The sequence below is a fragment of the Protopterus annectens genome, chromosome 9.part0 (genome assembly GCF_019279795.1).
Source record: "Protopterus annectens isolate FY-2018-M chromosome 9.part0, PAN1.0, whole genome shotgun sequence".
In the NCBI taxonomy this organism is placed as follows: Eukaryota; Metazoa; Chordata; order Ceratodontiformes; family Protopteridae; genus Protopterus; species Protopterus annectens.
In genome coordinates this window covers 662,045,415-662,069,220 of record NC_056743.1, presented here as the reverse complement: position 1 = coordinate 662,069,220, position 23,806 = coordinate 662,045,415, and the positions used below count along the sequence as shown (strand labels likewise).

Below are 23,806 nucleotides of genomic sequence, written 5' to 3'. Positions count from 1 at the left end.
GGGTGAAAGCGGGGTGACGTTTGCATTAAACCTGTCTGCCAGAATGTTGACAATATCAGTCGGTTCAGTGTAGTTTGTGCCATTCTGCACCAACTCAGAGCAGATCTGAGAGTTTCCACTTAGGTTCTTGACATAGTTAAAGAACGCTTTGTGGTTATCTTTGTAGTCATTAGCAATTTTTCTTTTGAAACTAGCCTTGGATGATTTAATGAGGGATCGTAGTTTCTTGCTGATACTGATCTTGGAGGTCTTTCCTTCTTGGGATTTTACTATTTTCTGTACTAGTTTCCTCCTTCTGTTGTATAGCTTGTTTATGGCAGGGGTCCACCCGTTTGGTTTCCTTTTCTTTGAGGAGTGAGTCTTGGTTTTACTTGGGATAGCATGATCCATGCATTCCTGCAGATGCTCATAGAGTGCCTTTGTAAAGGTTTCAGCAGCTTGGACAACATTGTGCTTTAGCATGGGGGCTGTGAACCTTTCCACCTCTGTCTTAAGTAACGTGAAGTTTGCTTTTGAAAAGTTATTCATGGCAGTCTCCTTGATTGGGGGTGGGGGCGGAATGTGGATAATCCAGAGTGATCAGTCTATTGCCTGATCTAACCAGCGAGGGGTTGACCTTTGGTGTGGAACACCGGTCGCCCATGTTGGTGATGACCAGGTCCAATATATTGTTCCCTCTGGTGAGGGTGTTGACCAGTTGATCCAGGGCATTCAAGTTTGTAAATTCCAGGAAGCATTGGGCAAGGCAGTTAGTACTTGAGTAGTTCTCCCAGTTTATGTTTGGGTAATTAAAATCACCCAGTATTAGGTCTCCAAAAATGTGGAATGGGGGTCCTGGGCCATGGTGGGTGATCTGTAGCAAGCTACAATTTTGGATTGCAGTTTTGCCTGTTGTTAATTGCACATGGATGATCTCTGATGCATTGTGCTGCGCTACTAACCTGGAGGTGTGGGTATCCTTGATTTAATATGAATACACCCCCGCCTTTTGTTTTTCGGTCCTGTTTCTGTGGCCAAAAGGTATGGTATGAGTTATAGCCTAGTAGTCCTGGGGTGCTCTCAGGAGGCTTAAACCAGGTTTCTGTTACTGCACAGATGTCAATGTTCTCCATACTGAGGAGTGCCTCGAGTGCGTGCATTTTGAGGTTTAGACTTCTGGCGTTGAGTAGCATTACCCTCGGTTTTTGGTTACTTGTTCTATTTACGGGTGGTGGGTTTGTCTTTTGAGCCTTGCCTAAAAAAGGCTCTATGGGGATGGCAAGAGCCTTGGCCAGTATTCAAAAGCCTAAGGGTGACAGGTGCAAGCCATCTCTTGTGAAGCAACGTGGTTTGTTGAGCATGTCATCCCAGGTGGACAGATACTGGATCCCCTTTGAATGACACCAGAAACTTAGCCAGTTGTTGAAATTTATAATTTTTTCTTTATACTGTGGCATCATTCTTGGTGAGGGCAGGATGCTACTCAGGATCAAGGTCATACTGGCCTCGGCTACATGATCAGAGAGATCTTCCATGTCTCTTTTCGTGTAGTCCAGGGAGATACGTCTCGAGTCATTCACACCAACATGGATATTGACAGAGTTGTATTTGTACTTGTTTTGGAGTGACCTGAGTGCTTGTGTTATGTGGTGGATCCTGGCACCCGACAAACAGCTAACTGTAACCTTCTCCTTGTCCAGCCTAGTTAGTTGGACATCAGTGTGCCTGACTAGAGTCACCTATCACTAGTGTGTTGGGTATGTTATTTTGTGTTAAGAGCTGTGATTGCATGGCACACTGATTATGTGAAATATGTGTTTCATGGCTGGAGATGGGGTGTGGAGGTTGCTTGGATGTCTGCTTTGGAGGTCTCTGTTGCATTTGGAGATTTTTATTTAGAACCTCCGAGTATGTATTCATGTATTCATGAGTGTTATTTGCCGGTGTTGGTTTATTAGGTCTATGTGAGACTGGTGGTGCATTGCAAGTATTACCCTTCTCCTCTTGACTGTCAATTCCAGTCTTGGGTTGAGAGAGCTTTGCCTCCAGTTTGGCTGTATAATTGCATCTCTCTCATGTATTAGTGTTTGGTGGTAGGAGGAGAGGGTTGTCTGTGTACATGAGGCAGTTGTAACATTGCCTCAAAATGCCCAGATTCACCAGTTGGACTAGAGTGTACACTGGAAAGTGCCCTTTGGACATGCCTGAATAGGTAGAGTAAGCTGTTTTTCTGATTGGCTGGTGGAGACTAATAGAGAGCCTTGTCCTTCTGGAACAGTATAGGGGGGGGTCTGTTGCTAGGGTTAATTAGTGCTTGCTATGAGTTTTAAGCAAGTGCTTGACTGTGAAATGAATGGTTTGAGTGCTAAAGTTGAAGGTTTGTCTAGCTCCAAGGGAAAAATTGAACAGTAGACTTCGTGGAGCCGAGAATAGTTTAACTCTAGCTAAATGGCACTGCCCAGTGCACAAAACCACACAGATGCGTTTTTTATAGCAGGGAAGTGAAAGAGAGAGAAATTAGCCCAAAATGGCCAATAAACTACTAACTTCTGGGCTGAAACCACCCATCCCGGGACAAATAGGCTGCTCAAAGCTCCCCTTTCTCACAGGTGAACAGAGAAACTTCCTTCTATCCAAGTAAGGTATGGGCAACACAAACTTGTAACACAGCCCTGGATTCATCAATAACCTGAAAACTGGACTATACTAGTTCAGAAAGGCGTGGAAGTTTTTTTTTTTTCCCCGAAAATAGAGCAGCTACAATCAAAATTAGCCCAAAATGGCCAATAAAATACTAACTTCTGGGCTGAAACCACTCCTCCAGGGACAGATCGGCTGCTCAAAGCTCCTCCCTCTCACAGGTGAATAGAGAAACTTCCTTCTATCCAAGTAACGTATGGGCAACACAGAAACTTATAACTCAGCCCTGGATTCAGCAATAACATGAAGACTGGACTATACTAGCTCAGAAAGGTGGGTAACAGGTATATATATATATATATATATATATATATATATATATATATATATATATATATATATATAATATATATATATATTTTTTTCAGAAAATAGAGTAGATGCAATCAATACAACACTTTAAATGTACAGAAAAGGCTATTGCACTTTAATGTGTAGCCTACGACAGTTAAACAGATTATTTAAACACAAAAATGACTTAATTCAAGTGCAGGCAGAAAATAAGTACAATATGTAGCAATAACAAACTTTTTAAATCACAGATTCGCTTAAAAAAACTGGCGTTTTGGGTGGAATTAGTTAAGACAGCAAGAAAAGCAGAAAAATGATACTTAATCACTCCAAAGTCTCAGTTTTGTCTCTCTGCTGCTGTAGACTCTGTAGAACACTTGGAAGGCACTTGCTGAGTGGAATACAAGCGCAAAAACTGCGCAAATGTGGTTTTTATAGCAGGGATGTGAAAGAGATAGAAATTAGCCCAAAATGGCCAATAAACTACTAACTTCTGGGCAGAAGCCACTCCTCCAGGGACAGATAGGCTGCTCAAAGCTCCCCTCTCTCACAGTGAACAGAGAAACTTCCTTCTATCCAAGTAAGGTATGGGTAACACAGAAACTTGTAACACAGCCCTGGATTCAGCAATAACTGGAAAACTGGACTATACTAGTTCAGAAAGGCAGGAAACAAGTATATTTTTTTGTTTTTTTTGTTTATTTTTCAGAAAATAGAGCAGATACAATCAAAACAACACTTTACCCAATTAACCAATTAAAAAGTTCAAAACTGAGCCCTGTTTCAGCAGTCTTCAATCAGACAAGTTCTAACTGCACAGTCCTGCACTAGGGTACAGAGAAACCTTCTCTAAAAAAGACGGCCTGGATCAGTGCACAAGTTATATAAACAAAGCTAGATCCAGTCATCCTGAATCTAGTCTATGCTACAGCAAACAAGGCGTACTGATTTCAGAAAGCAACAGTTCAAGTAAGCATGCGCAATAAGCCTTTAACCAGAAATTCCCAGCTCAGAAGGGCAGAATCTAGCCTCTCCATCCATAAGAGTGTAGACCACAAACCTTCTTAATGTAAAATAACTGGCCTGAGGCCCAAGTGCTTAACCCAGAACTAATACACTTTTAGAATAACAGACACTGAGCCTTCAATCAGCAGTTCCCAACTTAGGATGTATGCTACCTGTCCTGCCACAACAGTGCAGACCACAAACCGTCTTAATGTAAAACAACTGGTTTGAAGCCCAAGTGCTTAATCCAAGGGCCTTAGAATAACAGTTACAATTTAATCAGGCTACTAACAAGCAGTAATAAAGGCAGCAGAATAAATTCAACTGAGTACTTTAAAGAGGCAAATGCAAAATAAGGTGAAGTAGGAAGAAATACAAATACAGTAAAGCAGATTAAGTGCAATTTTTTTTTGAGAGGGAGGAAACAGAGCAGATTAAGATACTATAGGGGAATGTCCTTCCCAAGTGCTCTCTGTGTACACCAAAGATGAGATGAGACTGGTAGGAGTATCTGAAATCAAAATATGATTTCCCTGTACTCTGAGTGAGCAAATGAGATGGGTCCAGGAGGAGTGTGCAAAAACAGATTTATAGCAGGGGCGGGCAATTCCAAAGCCGCCAAGATTAACACCACTACAGGAAATAGGGAGGGGGGATGGGGAACTAACTGCAGAGAGACAGACACACAATATTTACTGAATCAAAGACACACAATATTTACTGACTCAAATCTTAAATAAGTGCAGAGAAAAGTATAATTAAAACAGCTTGCGTCCAGCTGATATATGCAGACAAGTCTCAGTAGCCAGCAACTCCGATAAAAATGATTACTAGAAATGTAACAAACACAGATTAAAATGTTAGCAGGAAACCCCCAGGCTAACTAACACTAACAGGAATTTCAAAGCAGTCTAACAACTTATCAATAAGCCCAGATGGCTACACTTTTTCACACTTCAGGAAACTTAACTGCAGAGAGACAGAGACACAATATTTACTGAATCAAAGACACACAATATTTACTGACATAACAATGGCCACCAGCTAAACATTGTGAAGGATTTACACAGGGTTGCATTATTTTATTGTATGACTGCAGAGAATTGTATGTCTCAATATCAAACAAGTAAGGTTTTTATTGATGGTGGTTATAATGGTGAGGACTGTAATTGGCATCAGTAATCCAGCAGATGGGTGATTGTGGTACCTTGGTGTAGTGTCCTTTCTCAAAGATGCAGAAATCTGAGAATGTATCTATATACATGGGGGGGGGGGTGGATCACAGGGTGCATGGCTGCCCTTTGCAAAATAATATTTTACAAGTGCAACAGAATTTTTATTTTGTTTTTATGTGATTAAGATTTTAGTATTCCCTGTTCAAAAACTTCTTGTCTCCCACTTCTGACAAGACAGTGCTGAGAAATGTCTCAACATGTTCAGTGCATCATAACCCATACATGTACTTTAAAAACATTAAAATCTAACTTTCATATAAAGAATACTAGCTTCGATGTTGACAGAAGTGTTGTGAAAATGTAGCTGGTGATTTCATGAACCTGCTTTCTCTCTGTTGATCAGTGGCAGTGAAAAACATTGAGCAGCCTGCCTGCCCCCTGTGGGAGTGGTTACTGACTTGAAACTATAGTTTTATTGTCCATTTTGGGTCAATTCCAAAACTCCTTCATCTTCCTCTCTTAAAACCTGGTTGCCTCGTGGTTTTGGTGTCTTTTCAGGCTTGTTGGCTGTTGGTGAAGCACCCACCAAGAGGAGAAAATGCTGAGAGAAGAAAGGAGCCACTTTTGAGATTTTAAGTATTTTTCCTCTGTTTATTTGCTAAGTTTTTCTGCATAGCCGCCTATTTTGAGCATTTTCTGGCTTGTTAAATTTGATTTCTGCATTAGTAACTGTATTTAGAGCACAACCTAGAGCTGTTTACTGAATTTCCTGTTTGCACCTATTTTTAAAATTGTTTTTTTTTCTCAAAACTTGCATTTTATCTGTCTTTGGCCTAGCACTCTTGTGTGGGGTCATTTACTGCACTGTTATAACTTGTTGATACTTGTGAACCTCTGCTATCTCTAAAAAAACAAAAAAACAAAAAAAATCTTGCTTTTTTCCCACTTTTCTGAGATTTAAAAAAGTTCAGTTACAGGCTTGCTGTTCTTGAACTGTTTGTAAGTTTCTTTGAGGCCATTTTTTGCTTGGGCTAAAGGGAAGTCTCTCTGTTGATCAGTGGCAGTGAAAAACATTGAGCAGCCTGCCTGCCCCTGTGGGAGTGGTTACTGACTTGAAACTGTAGTTTTATTGGACATTTTGGGTCAATTCCAAAACTCCTTCATCTTCCTCTCTTAAAACCCTCTTTTGCGCAGTTTTGTGCATTTTTGTGCATAGCGCAACAGCGGGCAGCGCCGCCTAATTGGGTTTAAACTATTCCTGGCTCCACAAAGTCTGCTCTTCACTTTTTCCCTTAGAACTGCTCTATCTCTCAATTTAAACAGCATATTCTCATTCTAAGGCCCTTCACTGGTCCAATTAAGTAATCCTACAAGTTAGCACTATTAAACTAGAAGCACTACTTACTTTTATACTCTCTACGATTACCCTGTCCTCTATTGGTCTGTCTTAAATTCAGTTTCCCTATTACTCTAGCATGTCCAAAGGTCAGTCAATGGTTTCCTCTCCAGTCCAGCTGGTGAATCTGGGAATTTTGAGGCAATGTTACAACTGTCTCATGTACATGGACAACCCTCTCCTCCTCCAAACAGGTTCAAATATATGTGAGAGATGCAACTATTTAGCCAAACTGGAGGCTGAGCTCTCTCATCTCAAAACTGGTGTAACCAGTCAGGAGGAGAAGGTAACCTCACACAACACAATTCCAGTATCACATAGTCCCACCACATCAGCGAACCAAACACATAAATACACAAAAACATACTCGGAGGCTCTAAATAAAAATCTACCTAAGCAACAGAGACCTCCAAAACAGACATCCAAGCAAACGCTACCTCAAAACAAAACACACACAACACATAACCCACAAAGTCAGTGTGCCTAGCAGCCACAGCCCTTAAGGCTGAATAACACACCTGATACTCTTGTAATAGGTGACTCTATTGTCAGACACACTGATGTCCCGCTCACCAGGCTGAATAAAGAGAAGGTCACGGTGAGCTGCCTGTCGGGTGCTAGGATCCGATACATAATGCAAGCACTTGGGTCACTCCAGAGCAAATACAAATATGACTCAGTCATTGTACATGCTGGTGTGAATGACCTGAGACGTACCTCGCTGGACTACATGAAAAGAGACATAGAGGAGCTCTCTGATCATGTAGCCCAGGCTGGTATGACCCTGACCTTGAGCAGCATCTTACCCTCACCTAGAATGATGCCAAAGTACAAAGACAAAATGATCGATTTTAACAATTGGCTAAAATGTTGGTGTCATTCAAAGGGGATCCAGTGTCTGTCAGCCTGGGATGACATGCTCGACAAGCCACGTTGCTTCACTAGGGACGGCTTGCACCTGTCACCACTGGGCTTTTGGATATTGGCAAAGGCTCTTGCCACCCCCATAGTGCCTTTTTTAGGCAAGGCTCAAAAGTCAAACCCACCCCCATAGACAGCACAAGGAACAAGAAACTAAGGGTAATGCTGCTAAACGCCGGAAGTCTTAACCTCAAGATGCACACACTCGAAGCTCTCCTCAGTATGGAAAACATCGATATCTATGCAGTGACAGAAACCTGGTTCAAGGCTCCAGAGAGCACCCCAGCACTACCAGGCTATACTTCATATCATGCTTTTCAGCCCCAAAACCCGGACCGAACCACAAAAGGAGGGGGGGTTTCCATATTTATCAAGGATATCCACACCTCCAGGTTAGTGGCATTGCACGAAGTATCGGAGACCATCCATGTGCAACTAACAGTGGGCAAGACTGCTTTTCAGTTTATAGCATCCTACAGACCACCCTCTCAAAGTCAGGAATCCCACTCGGCTTTCCTGAAAACATTGGAGAACATGAAGATCTCTCCGAACACCATTATATTGGGCGACTTCAACTACCCAAACATTGACTAGGAGCACTACTCAAGCCCCCAGCACCTTATCCCAAAGATTCCTAGAAATTATAAACTCAAATGCTATGGAACAATTAGTCACCACTCCCACAAGAGGGGACAACATACTAGACCTGATCATTACCAACATGGGGACTCTATGCTCCTCACTAGAAGTATATCCCTCATTGGTAAGATCAGACCATAAATTAATTTCACTGGATGTCCACATCCCGACCCCACCCCCAGCCCAGAAAACCACAGTGAAAAACTTCTCAAAAGCGAACTTCTTACTTCTCAAAACCGAAGTGGAATCCTTCAAGGCCCCAGGGCCAGTGGAAACTACAGCCCAAACTGCAGAATCCTATATAAATGCATTCTACGGACATCTCCAGGAATGCATGGATCATGCTATCCCAAACAAAGCCAAGACCCAATCATCCAAAGGCAGGCGTTCGGTCTGGTGGACCCCTGCCATAAATAAACTGTACAACAGAAGGAGGAAGCTACTACATGATAGAGCAAAATCCCTAATAGGGAAGGCGTCTCTGATCAGTACTAGCAAAAAATTACAATCCCTCATAAAATCCTCCAAGGCCAGCTTCGAGAGAAAAATTGCACAGGACACCAAAGACAATCATAAGGCTTTTTTCAGTTATGTTAGAAACTTGGGCTGCAACTCCCAGACTTGTTCTGAGTTGATTCTAAACGACAAAAAAAACACTGAACCCACAGACATCGCCAATATCCTGGCAGACAGGTTCAGTGCAAACTTCTCCACCCCCTCCCCCCCAAAAGAGCAAGTGTCTATCCCAGCAGAGGGCTGCCTCCCAAACATCTCAGATGCTCAGGTGAAGGCTGCCCTCTCCAAAGCAAAAAACACTGCTTCCATGGGACCAGATGGCATCCCAGGTTGCGTCCTACATGAACTCCAAGAGGAACTAATCCCTCAAAACAGCTATACAATCTCAGCCTCACTACAGGTTATGTGCCCTCAGAATGGCATACAGCAACAGTGGTCCCACTCCACAAAGGTGGAGCCTCTACGGACCCTGGAAACTATCGCCCCATAAGCCTGACTAGCTTAGTCTGCAAGGCTATGGAGAGGATCATCATGGAGCTCATAAACAAAGACATTGGGAACCTACGGACACTAGATCCTACCCAGTTTGGCTTTGTCAAGGGCAGATCCTGCCTTTTGAACCTGGTTGACTTCTTTGAAACAGTCACCAAAGCCATAGATGAAGGGAAGGTAGTCCACACAGCCTATCTGGACCTTGCAAAGGCATTTGACACAATACCCCACTCGGGCATCATAGAGAAGCTATCCAGCTTAAATATAAACCCCTATGTCACAAGATGGGTCACAAACTGGCTCAAAGACAGAACCCACAGAGTGAAAGTTGCTGGAGCCATGTCAGACTCGAAACCGGTCACAAGTGGCGTCCCACAGGGTTCTGTCCTGGGACCACTCTTGTTCAGTATATACTTTTCCGAGGTACAGGAAAACGTTGGAGGACTATGGCTCACCAAGTTCGCAGATGACTGCAAACTGGGCGCCATAATCAACTCTCCAGCTGACACAAACATCCTTCAAAAAGGTCTCAGAGAGACAGATAACTGGTGCCAGCACCATGGTTTAAAGCTAAATGCCAAAAAATGTATAGTCATACCCTTTGGCAAAAACAATGTGCCCATAAATTACCACATAGGCGGAAACCCATTAAGTACAGAGAAAGTTATTAGGGACCTGGGGACCCAAGTTGATAGCAATCTCTCCTTTGAAAACCACATTGCCAAAGTGGTTAGAAAGACCTTCTACATAGCCCACCTCATCACGAAGGGTTTCACATCTAGATCATGGGAGGTAATTGTGCCCCTTTATTCATCCCTCATCAGGCCCATCATAGAATACAATGCCCCTTTTGGGATGTACCTTACTCGACACCTGCAGCAATTAGAAAGACCCCAAAAGTATCTCACCAAGAGGATCAAGGGTCTCAAACAGATGCCATATGCTGCTCTGTTAAAATAACTCCAGCTCTACTCAGTTGTATACCGCCTACTTCGAGGCGATCTATGCCTGACATACAAAGCTATGTCAAATCCAGAATTAATGGACATGCTCCACCTCAGTAAATCTAAATCCCTTAGAGCCACATGCTCGAGGGACTTGAACCTCAGCACAGAAATAAATAGAACTTGCTGGAGGGACAGGTTCATAACCCAGAGGCTCCCTTCGCTCTGGAATAGAATTCCAGTTCATGTGAGGCGGAGCACCTCACTGAATCTCTTCAAGAGGAATCTCGATCAGTGGATGGGGGATTGTAGGTTTGTCCCAGGGATTACTCCCGTGTCACTATTAGACAGAGGCACAGTAAACTAAACCTTAAAAAGGGCACAGTATACTCAAATCAAGGGGGTGGCGTAAGACATACAGAATTGGGCTAGGCTTATAATTGCCCCAGGGCAGATAGCCTAGTATGAACCTATGAACCTAAGTTGTGATTTTTAGGGGTTTTGACAATATATTTATAGTCAAATTTAGTAGCATACCATGCGTAATTGGTTCAGATCACTTACTGAAATGTTTAGGAATCTCATCTTGCTTGGTGTCAGCTGGAGCTTTGGCATAAAGACCATATGCAATACTTACATATCACAGCTATCCGCAATTGTCAACATTTATATGGATGTAAGAGGTAAGCAGAGTATTATTCTAAAAGATTATGGGAAATTCTAGTCCTGTTCTGGACAGTTCTTAACAACCAAAACGTCATGTTACTGCATAAAATGAAACTTAGAACTTTCCCGTCCACCTAGTACTTTGCCTTTGCCCTTTTACCCTACAAAATATACTTGAAGCAATTTTCACATCTTCTGGCACTGCATTATTTTCCCTCAGACTCCCTCACTCTTCAACTACCCCCTTTTTCTGATTCTCATTTCCTGCCCCCATCTTCTACTTCTTTACACCCTTACTCTGACTTCAGTTTTTTCCTTAATCTTTGTTATATTACGTTGTATTATAGGCCACCTCAGCTCACTCTTACTCTAACCTTCACATTACTTTACTATATTATACTTCCAGATTCTTATTTCTGTATTGCTCCCTCCTAATTTATGTATTTGTACACAGATTTCTTTTCTTCACACCCATTATTTAATGTGCCATTATTTCTTAATAAATATTCCTATACTTAAAACATTGTAGGTATTAAAATATGTAAATGTTTACTATTACTTTGCTACTGATATTTTTATTTGACTGCCATTCAGTACCTACTCGCTGTTTTAATAAACTCGGTTAGCAAAACTTTATTTTTTTTATTCTACTTGATTTGTGCAACCAAGATCCCTAAGACAGTTTGCCCAGCAATACTATGAACAAATGAATGAATGTATAAAACATGGACATATTACATTATATGGGTGGTTATAGGCCATACAGGAATGCATTTGAAGGGTTTCCTTGTGCACTGTAAATGTAGAATCAGATTAAATGTAAACTGATAACAGCCATACTTGACATATATGAACTCTATTGTGTGCACACAATCCTATGTAATTGCATTTTGGCCACTGGTCACTACAGATCTTGTATGGCACTAGAATTTATGTACTGTTTGTACATGTTTTCCTGCAGTTTGCTTCTCATTGGACTTACACTTCTAGTGTTCTGGTCAGTATAATTTGCATTTAGGACTTGCAAAGGCTGCTTTGCAAACTACGATCATCAAAATTTACTGAGCTACACTTTAGGTGGTTACAACAATTTATATTCATCTGTGTTTCTCCACAATACTACTCCATTGTCTTGTAATTTAGTCCTAAGTCTTAAGCAGAGAAAGAGTTTTTGTTTATTTGTCAGATGGACTTGTTCGTAAGGCCATTTTTAGTCATCATGCACCCTCATAAGAGCAGTATACAAGATTCTATTTGCCATTGTCATGTTGCGTATATATAACTACTAAAATTAGTTAAGTAATATATGACAAGTGAGTGAGATTTGTATGATGCTTGTGCATAATTCTGGAAATGTAAAACATAGTGGAATCAAGTGTAGTAATGGTTATTATGTTTGCAGATTGCAAACTATTTTAAAATTATGTGTTCATGTTTCTAAACATTATTTTCCAACCCGTAGTTACAAAGTGGCTTTCCGAATCAAAATGTCTGACACACCTCACATTGCGTAAAGGTTGAGAATTATGATTGGTCAAGTTCATGTAGTAGTAAAGCAGACAAGAAAGAATCTTCTCCAGAAGAGATTGTAGTGAAAAAATTTAGAGAAGTCATTGCAGATATCTTGGCAACAGCGGTAACATCACCGACATATCTAAAAAGGAATTTTATTGGTATTATCACTGATCTTTTTACAATCAACTACACAAGTGCGAATCGGTCTTTTTTTTTTTTTTTTTTTTTCCTAGAAACCATAACATGATCATCTAGTTTAGTTAGCCTAACATTTCTGAAATCATTGTTCATCAGTTGCTATGGATCTCTAACCTTGTTTCTCAGGCCAATGCACTTCTCTCAAAAGAGAGTAGGCACTGTCTTTACAAGTCGTCATCTCTTCTCCCTGAGTGGACAGTGCTTCACCCTCCCATTAAAGAGAGAGAGGAGTTGCTTATTCAAAAGGGAAGGTAGAATTTTCAGGGTAATACAAACACAGCAGACACTTAAGATGTTTGGATAGACAGGCCTCCAGTCAGGCTTTTACAAGACAATCGATGGGGCAAAGTCATGATAATCTCATCTGCTGAATGCTTGTAGCATTTGTCTGGACCACCAGTCAGTTGTATCACATGGATAACTGAATTAAGAATACAGCACGTTCTTGCCCCTGATTACATCATGCTGATTAGTAAACGGGGAGTAGTGCAATGTGGTCGCCGGAAAGCATTAGGTGAAGGATTGGACAAGAGCTGGGAAACCTTTCTGCTGTCTAACAAAGGTTATGTGCTTACAGAGTCAGCTCACTGTGAACTTGTCAACAACTGCATGTTTCTTCTCAGTTAGAAAAAAAAGTCATTCAGAAACTATTCAACTTGAAGAGATGACAGGTGGTATGAAGATATGAAGTAGGCAGAGAAACAGAGCAGTTTAATTACACTATTTAATGAGAAACGCCATCATCATTTTGTTATGTCTGGTCTTTACTGAGAATCTCTGTCGTCACTTTAGTCTTAGTACTGATTTCATTGAGACACCAGTTTAGTATGTGATTTAAGAAGGTCAGATGAAGAAAACACAATAGGTTTCAGAAAATGAAATATGACGAAACAGCAGGATTTTAGAACAAGTAGGGCAATTTATTTGCAGTTGTAGAAGATGATGATCTCAATAAGGAATCATAAAAAAATGTGGCCCATGTTTACCCTTTAGGACCAGGAAGTCCTGCTTCAGACAAGTATGATTTCTGGGCAACAGTACTAGAAACTTTGGAATTTGAGATAAAAAAAATATTCATGCTCTAATTCATTTTTGGACTGAAACCCTCCATATGACTGCTGAAGCAGTGTGCCTTCTAGAAAAACTGTTCAGAGTTCAACTTAAAAAAAATGTATGCATTGAATCAGTTTCAGATATAAACTAACACTATATAACAATACATAAAAAGCGAGGTCCATTTTGTCTCTCCATTTGGAAAATATTGTCTTAAAATGAACAGTGAATTTAAGATACTGGCAATAACAATGGATTGTGTAGGACTTTGGTATGTGGGTTGGACTATTTACCAGTCCTAAACATATGCAAGACCCTTTTCATGAACTCCACCAGTAGCTCTTACAATATCCAGATAGTTTTATGAAACAGTCTGGCATTTTTAATTTCCTTGGTCGGAAGGGAAGGGACACTATGCTAGAAACAAATGTTCTGTTTTGGATGGCTTTAACAAACCGATTGTATGAATTTCAAAGTCAGTTTTAATGTGTTCGTGAAGATGAATTAATTATTTGTACTCCTACAGCACCTCACAATCAAACACAAACTAACACACCAGCACAAGGGTACATTCTTGCACATGAATACAAATACACACACAAGCACAGATGTATATGCATATACACACGCACATGCACTCACATGCACACTTTTTTATAGCGAGCTATTTTTGCCTTTTCATATTGGTAGAAATGACAGTCACTTCATTTTCAGCTTTTGGCCCAGGTTCTGCCACTTATAGCACAGTTTAATCCAAATTAGCATTAACCCTTCACTCATTATTTTTACATTCAACCCTGCTCCCAACTAGCCACTAGTTTTATTTATTTATCTTCATGGATTCTTGCTTTCCTTTAACATCATGTAATCAGTATGTTTTCATTAACCCTCCTTCCATGCATTTACTCTGTCATGCCCAGTTAGGTTTTCAATACAATCCCTGTGTACCCTAATATTGAAAAACCTCATCTATCAGCTTGCACAGTATCCAGCTCAGCGTGCAAATGATTTTGTAATTATGCATAAGCTTCTCTGCTCAGTACAACCGTACTCACTTCTGTCACAGAGAATGCATTCTTCATATTACTTCTCCCTTCCTTAACCTTACATTGAGGAATTACACTCATCCAAATCCTACATACTGACAACCATTTAGCCATCCAGCTTCTCAACCATTATACCCCTATTTTATCCACATATGTGGTCACTGATTTGGTTATGCAGACTTCTATATATTCAGCTAGCATGTCTAGCCATGCAGGCACTTTCTATGTCTATATAGTGGTATATATTAAGTATTTTTCCAAGTTCAATTTGAATTGAATGTCTACTCTAGCAGCTGATGTTAACACTATCCACTATTTAGTTTCTCTATCTATATAAATATAAATATATATATATATATAAATATATACATATATATATATATATATATATATAAATATATATATATATATATATATATAAATAGATATATATATATATATATATAAATATATATATATATATATATATATATATATATATATATATATATATATATATAAAACCTTAGAAACACTAGGTGCAGGGTTTGATTCTCACATTGGGTAATTGGCTAGGCTTAAAATGGCCCATGAGGGCAGTTAGCCTAGTAGTAATCTATGAACCTATATATATTATTTATGTGTGTGTGTGTTTTTATATATATATATATATATATATATATATATATATATATATATATATATATATATAAAACAGATAAACCAAGAATCCGACCCAAGTAAATCCAATGAAAACTAATTCCCAATAACTGGCAGAGACAAGTAATGCAGAAAAAAAAATCGAGCTCTCAAAGATGAGAGCTCAATTTTTTTTCTATATTACTTGTCTCTGCCAGCTATTGGGACTTAGTTTTCATTTTATATATATATATATATATATATATATATATATATCGAGAGAGAGAGAGATTCTGTTTTTCTCTACACTGTATTTAAATATATGTTCTACCTCATGGTTTAATCTGTTGCTGGAAAGAGGCCAGTGACTAGGCACCTATCAGGTATATACATAAACAAATAAAGGAATAAATAAATATATGCATACATGCATAAAAATTATCCATCTTCAGAATTTCCTTGTACTGTATTCCTGAATTTATCTGATCCAGTTATATAATTCTTGTTTTACCCTCAATACACTCCATAGTTTTATTGCCTTTCTGCACATATTTATATGTTTAGCTGAAAGCATTATTATGTTACCTTTTTTCCCTGTACTCCTATTAACTTTGCTGTGAGTTGCAGGTTACTCTTGGAAACAAGTAATTGTCTATATCCTGGCTGTCAAGTAACAAAATGACGAAATGAACAGGGTAGGGTTATTGGAGTTTTAATAGTCTGTTGTGATAATTTATCCTTAACAAAAAAAAAAAAAGAAAAGAAAAAAAACCCTCATGTATTATTTAACTATGATTTACTTTCTTGTACTTCTTATCCTAGGAGTCGCTCCAAAAAATAAGACACTGGTCCACACACACAGGATACAATGGCAATCAACTGCAGGCCATGCTTTCATCAGGAATGAGATTCAGTATTCTCCAAGTCACTCTATCGTCATTCCCCAGCAAGGGCTTTACTATGTCTACTGTCAGGTTGGATTCCGTGGAAAAGGATGTCACAAAGGAATCCCCTTCACACTGACCAATCAGGTCTTCCATGAGCATGACTCCTACCCTCAACCAATCCTGCTTCTTGCTGGAATAGAGACTGTTTGTGGAAATGAACAATTTGCAAAGACATGGTACACTGCCCTCACTCAAGGGGCGTTGGTACACCTGGACAAGAACCACCATCTCTATGTAAATGTGAGCCATCCTCTTCTAGTGAATTACGAAGATGGAAAAACATTCTTTGGTGCTGTCCAAATTTCATGAGAAGGAGGTTACTTTTCAAGGTTCTGATGTCATAAATGTGTAACCCCTTCACTTAACATTGCATTGTACTGCGAAAATCATATCAAATAGTATTCATAATAAGCCTGGATGTTGACTAAAAACTTTTAAAAGCATTATCACATCTGTTGCTCCAATTTAAAAAGTCTGCAGTGTGCTGGAATATTTTACTTAGCACTGTTTTACAATGCAATTAAAACTGAACATCATCTGCAAAATATTGTTAACATTTCACCTCCCAGAATAGTGACCTTATAAATTCTTTTTAACTCAGTATTTCAGTGGTGAAGATAAGTAGGTAGGTTGATAATGATAGACACACAGATAGAGAAGGACAACTCATCACTGTTATGACTGAACCTGTATTACTGAATGGCAGAAGGCTTGTGAAAGGAAGACATGTAAAAATAGAAATAAGGCAAGTTAAGTTCAGTCTGGAGTTTTTAAAAAGCTATGCTGATTACCTTTCATATTTATTCGGTCAGGATGTCTGTATTACTCATTTGGTCATGAGGAGCTGCTTTTCCATAAGTAGATACATACACACACACAGTAAGGGTACATAATGATAATGCCATGAGTACCATTATTTGACATTCCTCATATCAGTGCAAATATATAACTTACCCAATAGCAAGTATTTTATTTATACGCTAACAGGTTTTTAACTGATATTTTCATTGAGGTGTTGGTGTACTTAGGTATTTTGTGTGATGGCATGAAAAAGCAAATAGTACAAACAGAACTGTGTAGTAATACAATTTAATCAATGCTCTAGTGGAAAAGCTGCCTAATTCTGCCATAGGAGTATCATAATGTTGTGCAAAGTGCTGGAATGTATTTTGTGAGGGTCTATATTAGATTTTCGAAATTTCGTATAGTGAATCACTGTAGGTCGACACCTAGTGATCGATCTATGAAATAATCGAAAATCTAAAAATAAATAAATAAATAAAAACACAAACATAAAGGGTATAGGCAGTGGGGCAAGCCCCCCTGCGCCCCCCACACCCCCTGCTACTTAAATATACCAACTCCAGGATCGCACTTGAGTGTGCAATACAGTGTGGAAATGGAAGATTTCCATTTCCTACAATGTACCGTGATCTCGGAGTTAGTATATTTAAGTAGTGGAGGGTATGGGGGTGCAGGGGGGCTTGCCCCCTGCCTACACCCTTTACTTTGTTTCTGTGTTTTTATTTTTGCTTTTAGATATTTTATTATTTCAAAGCTCGATCACTAGATGTCACCCTATAGTGATTCGCTCTACTAAATTTTCGAAAATCTAATATAGCCCCTTTTTGTGATACTGACTTGCTGACTAGTATCATTTAAACAAACTTTTGATATGTAAAGACAATGACCTTAAATTTATATACTTATATTTATGTTTTTAAAAGAGTAGATGGACATAAGTGTTGTAATTTTATATGATTTTATGATGTATTAATTTTGATGAACAGTGCTTTAGTAATGCTAGGTATAGACTTAATTTTGATTTTGCCTTTTGGTTTTTGGTAAATGTGCTTCATATATTACTTTTGTTTAGAAGACTGTATGTATGTGTGTGGTGAAACCATTTTGCTATATAGGTTATGAAGTAGCATAGATTATTGATGGAAAAGTCCAAAAGCAGTTGCCAACACTATTCAAGGGTAATGGATCTGACTGCCATGCAAAGTGAGCTTGGTAACTAGTTTGGAAAGTGGCAAGTAAAATCTTTAATTTTGTAATTTCTTCCACCTCAAAGTTTTTGAGGCTATGAGTTTGAAGTAGTTTAAGATTTATTAATCCTTGTGACATAAAAGCAAGCAGGTATATTGATATATTTCTTATTTTGAACCAGAAAAGCAGGAGGTGCCCTCAGCTACAGTATGGAAAGAATGACTATTCATGGACAGAATTATGCATGTTATTACATGTTCAGTGTGCCACTAAGGGATAAGTATGCACATGGAGAAACAGAATCATGCATCTTAAGATGTGTTCTGTGAACCATGTAGTATGTTGTACTGAACAGAAGTGGAGCTAGTGTGGGGCAAAGGGGGGCAGCTGCCTTAGTCATGGGGCAGTAGGGGAGAAAATGACATTTATGAATGTATGTATGTGTATATAGGTGTGTGTGTGTGTGTGTGTGTGTGTGTGTGTGTGTGTGTGTGTGTGTGTGTGTGTGTATGTATGTATATGTGTATATATATATATATATATATATATATATATATATATATATACATATATATGTCATAAGATTGAAAGTTCAAAAGACTGAAAGCCAAAATATCTAAAACTCAATTTTAAAAGCATTATTAATGCAGGGGGCAAGCCCCCACTTCACACCCCAATGTTGAGGGTTGTGGCCCCTTCACCCCCTGCTAGTTATATGTATCAACTCCAAGATCACATAACAGTGGTGAAGTGGCAAATTCCCTTGTTCGATATTATGAGTTTTAGATAGTTTGGTTTTCAGTCTTTGGAGATTTTGATCTTATGACATACACAGGCACACAGACACACAGATGCACGCACACACACACACACACACACACACACACACACACACACACACACACAGGTGCGCGCACACACACAGACACACTCACTCTAATTATGTTCATATAAACATAGTCATGGGGCAATTAAGAGTGAGATATTTAGGACCTATAGGAGTGTTTAGTGTACCACTTAGTGATAATCATGTGACACTGAGAGACAGAATAGTGCAAGACAAGGTGTTCAGTGTGTCACTGAGTGCTAAATATGCTGCACTGAGAAAGTATCATACATTTTAATATGCATTTTCTGTGTGCCCCTGAGTGGTAAGTATCCCATAGTGAGAAACAGAATCATACAAAATGCATGTTTAGTGTGCTACTGAACAAGTATGTCACACTGAGAAACAGATTCATATATGTTATTACATGTTTAGTGCTAAGTATGTCGCAATGTGAAACAAAACCGTACATGCTAATACTTGTTTAATGAGTCATTGAGCAGTAAGTTAGTTGCACTGAGTAGTTGCACTATATACCATACATTTCAAGGGTTCAGCTATGAAACCTCAGTAATCAAAAACCTCAGTAATCAAATTCCAACTAATATGTCACTGAAACCAAATGCCTGAAATACACAAGGGAAAAATCTCAAGCCATAGGTAACCCCAAATACAGGAGAAAGCCCCCATCACCTGAACTTATATATACCAGGTCTGTGGTTGCACAAATGTGAAGAATGGAGAACTGTCCCAAAACAAAGGAATCGATGCTGGTGCACACACAAATTGCAATGGTTTTAATTTCCAATGACACACATTGTTTGGTGTTTTAATCTTTAATGTCTTGTGAATCGGGCACCTATTGGTCAGTGAATGTCAACTTCCTGTTCGTGGCTGGAAGGTAGAGTAAATGCACATGAGTACCTGTAGCAAAACTGAACTCTGAGTTACAATAATTAATGTCACAGCTGATCTTGATGTAAAGATTCAAAAAGGCATTTTACTGAAACATATTCTAGACTGACCAAGATTTGTATGTTTCTGTGGCAAATTCTGGAAATGCATATTATGAAATCTAGCTAGATCCAGAAGTTTTGTTTGGTAATAAACATTCTTGTACAGTAAACTGTTAACAGTCACCCATAGGGATTGGTAGATGCTGGATAACTGTAGTTTCTGGTTGCTTGAGAGTTAGCATTAAAATTAGGCCTGACTAATACTGTACCCTATACTATTTGTCTGGTTTGACTTGTCAAGTTGGGGAGAGAGCTAATTTATTCCTGTCTTCCTTTTTAAAATTCTAAAAACATAAGGGATGTTTCTGCAGGGGGAAAACCAAGTGCAACACATGAAAACTGTACTGTATTTCTTAGATATTTTTGTGCTGGTTGCTTGAGTTCCAGTTAAATGAGTTTACAATATTTCATCTTCATGTATTGTAGTTTATTATTTCCTATTTTATCAAATGGTTGCATTTAAGAATATTATGGAGTGAAGTAAACAAAGTTGCTGAAAGTGCCGTGTTAGAAACAGGTAGTCATTCTTCCAAGGTATTGTTAAATTACTGAAAGTGACTTTTTGAACAGAATAACTTGTATATTTGTTAATCATTTAGACCTTGTTTGCATTCCTTCTACCTTCACTGAGCTGTACAATGCACCTGTAATGTTAAATATAACAATAGCAATTTTTGTATTCAAGAACAATGCATTCTACTAGACCACTTAGTTAAAACTTTTAACCACCTATTTTTTAGGGGTGAGCTCCACTGTACCCCAATCCCTCTTGCATAATAATTTCTTGCCCAGTACTGCTATAGCTCAGAAGAAGAGGAAATGAGTATTGCAATTTTCTTAAAGTAGCATGATCCCAAAGTGAAAGTAGTAAAGGAAAGGCTTATTTGGGTACAGGGACATGCATCTCCCCATAAAATCATGTTTGTTAAAATGTCTTTAATGCTCCGAGTTTACGTTCACAGAACTTTATTATGTGTGTTCACTGCATATTAGTTTGGTGAACTATATTCATTTGTGTACTTCTTGTATACCCTGCAACTAACATAGAATGCATGGAAAAAGAGGACTAAGCTGTCATCAGCATAAGTATTAAGTATATACACATATACACACACACACCGGGAGCATTTTTTTTCCTGATAAAAGTTTATATTTGCAGTTTTTATCTATTAATGATCATTTGCAAACATAAGCAGTATGTAAACATAACTTTTTCATCTGTGGTACACCAAAGCAGTTTTTGTTAATGGCTTACTATATTTTAAAATGGTAAGTTTAATTTCAATTTCCTTTTTTCAGATTTTTTTTCTGCCTACTTTTTACATAAACTATTTATTACTGAAGTGTGTATTCTGATCATTTTTCTTGTGTCAAAAGAATATCGGCTGTTTAAGCAATGACTTCATTTTTTTCAACTTCAGTGCTTGTCTAAGCATGAAATACATAAAAGGACCAAAAAAAAACCCCCACCAAAATATCTGTTGGTGGCATACTGAAGACAACAAATTCCCTGAGACTCCAAGAGCAGAATACATTTTTTCTTACATTTGTTTCATTGACTTGCTCTTAACGCTTATAGTTGTGCTATACAGCTTACAACATTTTGCATTATTATTTATTTTATTTTATTTATTTTACATTTGTTGACCGGGCTAGTCTAGTTGGATATATATCCATTTTCAGTAGAGGCCCGGGGAGATAAGCTCCAACAGTCATTACGAGTTTAAATAGAGAATAGGTAATACAAGATTAAAATTTATAAACAGAGCTAGTTAATACACAAATACACAAATATGATAGGAGCAAAAATGAAAAGTATAATCATACGATGTTTTAAAATGAAAATTAAAAAAAAAAAGAAACTTTTTTGTATTTTTTTTTTTATTTTGGATTACAAAAGTCATTCAGTGTATATGTGATAGCATATATAGCATATATCTGCATAGATGTTATGTAGAGAGAGAGCTATCAGGATATAAGGAGAAGAGAAAGAACGAATCATGTAAGAAGAAAGGAGAGAGAGGAAGAAGGAAAGTTAATCTGGGTTGGTGCAGGAACAAAACCAGTGTTTATTAAGATGCAGTTTCAGTTGCTTTTTAAAAAGTGGCAGAGAGGATGAAGATGAGATATCAGAGGGGAGTTTGTTCCACATTTTTCCAACAGAGTTGGAAATGAGGGTGTCACCTGCAGAGTTTTTGGGTTTGGGAATAATAATCAGTAGTTTGTTAGAAGAACGTAGATGTTTCAGGTTATTGTATGGTGAAATGAGGTTAGAAAGTATTGGTATTTTAGTTGGGTAGTATAGAATCTTGTGAGCTATTAAGACCTGTTGAAGTACAAGCTGGTTAGGAAGTTCAAGCCAACCTAGTTGTCTTAGGTTCAGGCTGTGGTGAGTTCTAAATGGGGATCCTGTAGCAAATCAAGCAATATTATAGTAAGATGTAGCTAGTTTCTTAAGGTTGTTTTTGGAGAGATTAGTGTAAATGGGGGACGCATATAGAAGAGTAGAGATTAGGTGAGATCTGGCTAATGTGGACCTTGCTATGGGTGTAAGGAAGGGTTTGATTCTGTAAAGGGATCCTATTTTTTGTTGACTAATTTTAATGTATTGTTGATATGAATGTCAAAGCTGTGATTATTGTCAATAGTTATCCCTAATAATTTTGTACTTGAATCTGGAAAAATAACAGTACTATCAGTGGAAGTGAGAGTGAAGTTTAGTGGGGTAGATTTACGGGTAGGTGAGAACAATAACAGTTTGGTTTTCTTAGGGCTGAGGAGTAGGCAACGGTCTAAGAACCATTGTTCAACAGAGGTAAAAGCTTTTTGGGTAAGAGACTGGAGTTTAGTTTGAGATGTAGAAGTACAGATTATAGTCGAATCATCTGCATATTGTATGCAGGTAGTGTTTGGGATAGCTGATTGGAGGTTGTTAATAAAGATAGAAAATAGAAGGGGGTCTAGGATAGAGCTTTGAGGTACACCTAGAGAGATAGGAAGGAGATTAGATAGTGAGTTTTTTTCCAGAGTACTGCCTGCTGACGGTTTTCAAGGTAAGATGTAAACCAAGTTAAGGAAGAAGCTTTAGATAAGTCAATGAAGACTGAAGATAGATTATTGTTGTTACGGTTATAGTTGATGGAGTTGGTAAAGGAGAGTAAAGCAGTGGTGGTACTGTGGGAAGGTCTAAATCCATGCTGACAGTTAGCAAGTAGGTTTTTATGGAGAAGGTGGTTTAGTAGTTGTTTATGGATACATTTTTTCCATGATTTTAGCTATAGGTGATAGAAGTGCTATGGGGCGAAAGTTTGAGTAATCGTTAGAGTTTCCCACTTTGTGTAGAGGGATGATGTGAGATATCTTCCAGATAGAAGGGAAGATTCCTTCATTTATAGACCAATAGCTTTGGCTCCTATTTGCAAGAATTCTGCAGGAAGTTTGCAGAGGGGGTGGTAGGTTTTAATTTTTGGAGCAGTGATAAGATAAAGGAGGTAGAAACAGGTTGTAGGTGAAGGGAGGGAGGTGGATTTAAAGTAGGTGAGAGTAGCTTTGAGGTGTCAGGAGATAGGTGACTAGCAAGAGTTTGGATAGTATTAGTGAAGAAAGAATTAGTCGTTGCCTATCTGTGTGGGATTCTCTGGGTTAGAGTCCTGAGGGTTAGGTGTAATGGACTGGCCTGGGGATAAGAGATTATTAATACTGGCCCAGAATCTTTTAGGTTCCTTTGTGGAGGTTTGTTGTAATTGAAGGTAATAGTTTTTTTTGTCTGTTAGGATGTCTTTTTTTGTACTGCTTCTAAGCTCTCTGAATTTCTGGCGGTCAGTTAGATTCTTAGTGGCACACCATTTAGCCCAAGATTTGTTTCTGAGAA

At 38.6% G+C, this 23,806-nt stretch overlaps 1 protein-coding gene across 2 annotated transcripts in view; it reads left to right on the top strand.

The window, feature by feature from the left end:
* LTB (lymphotoxin beta) overlaps positions 1 to 16,646 on the top strand; it is a 95,707-nt gene extending 79,061 nt beyond the window's left edge. For both annotated transcript variants that reach the window (XM_044083252.1, XM_044083251.1), the window contains one exon: positions 15,977 to 16,646. In XM_044083252.1, coding sequence (XP_043939187.1) covers positions 15,977 to 16,410 — 434 coding nt within the window. In that variant the 3' untranslated portion in view covers positions 16,411 to 16,646. The remainder of the gene's footprint in view (positions 1 to 15,976) is intronic.
* The last annotated feature ends 7,160 nt before the right edge of the window (positions 16,647 to 23,806 follow it).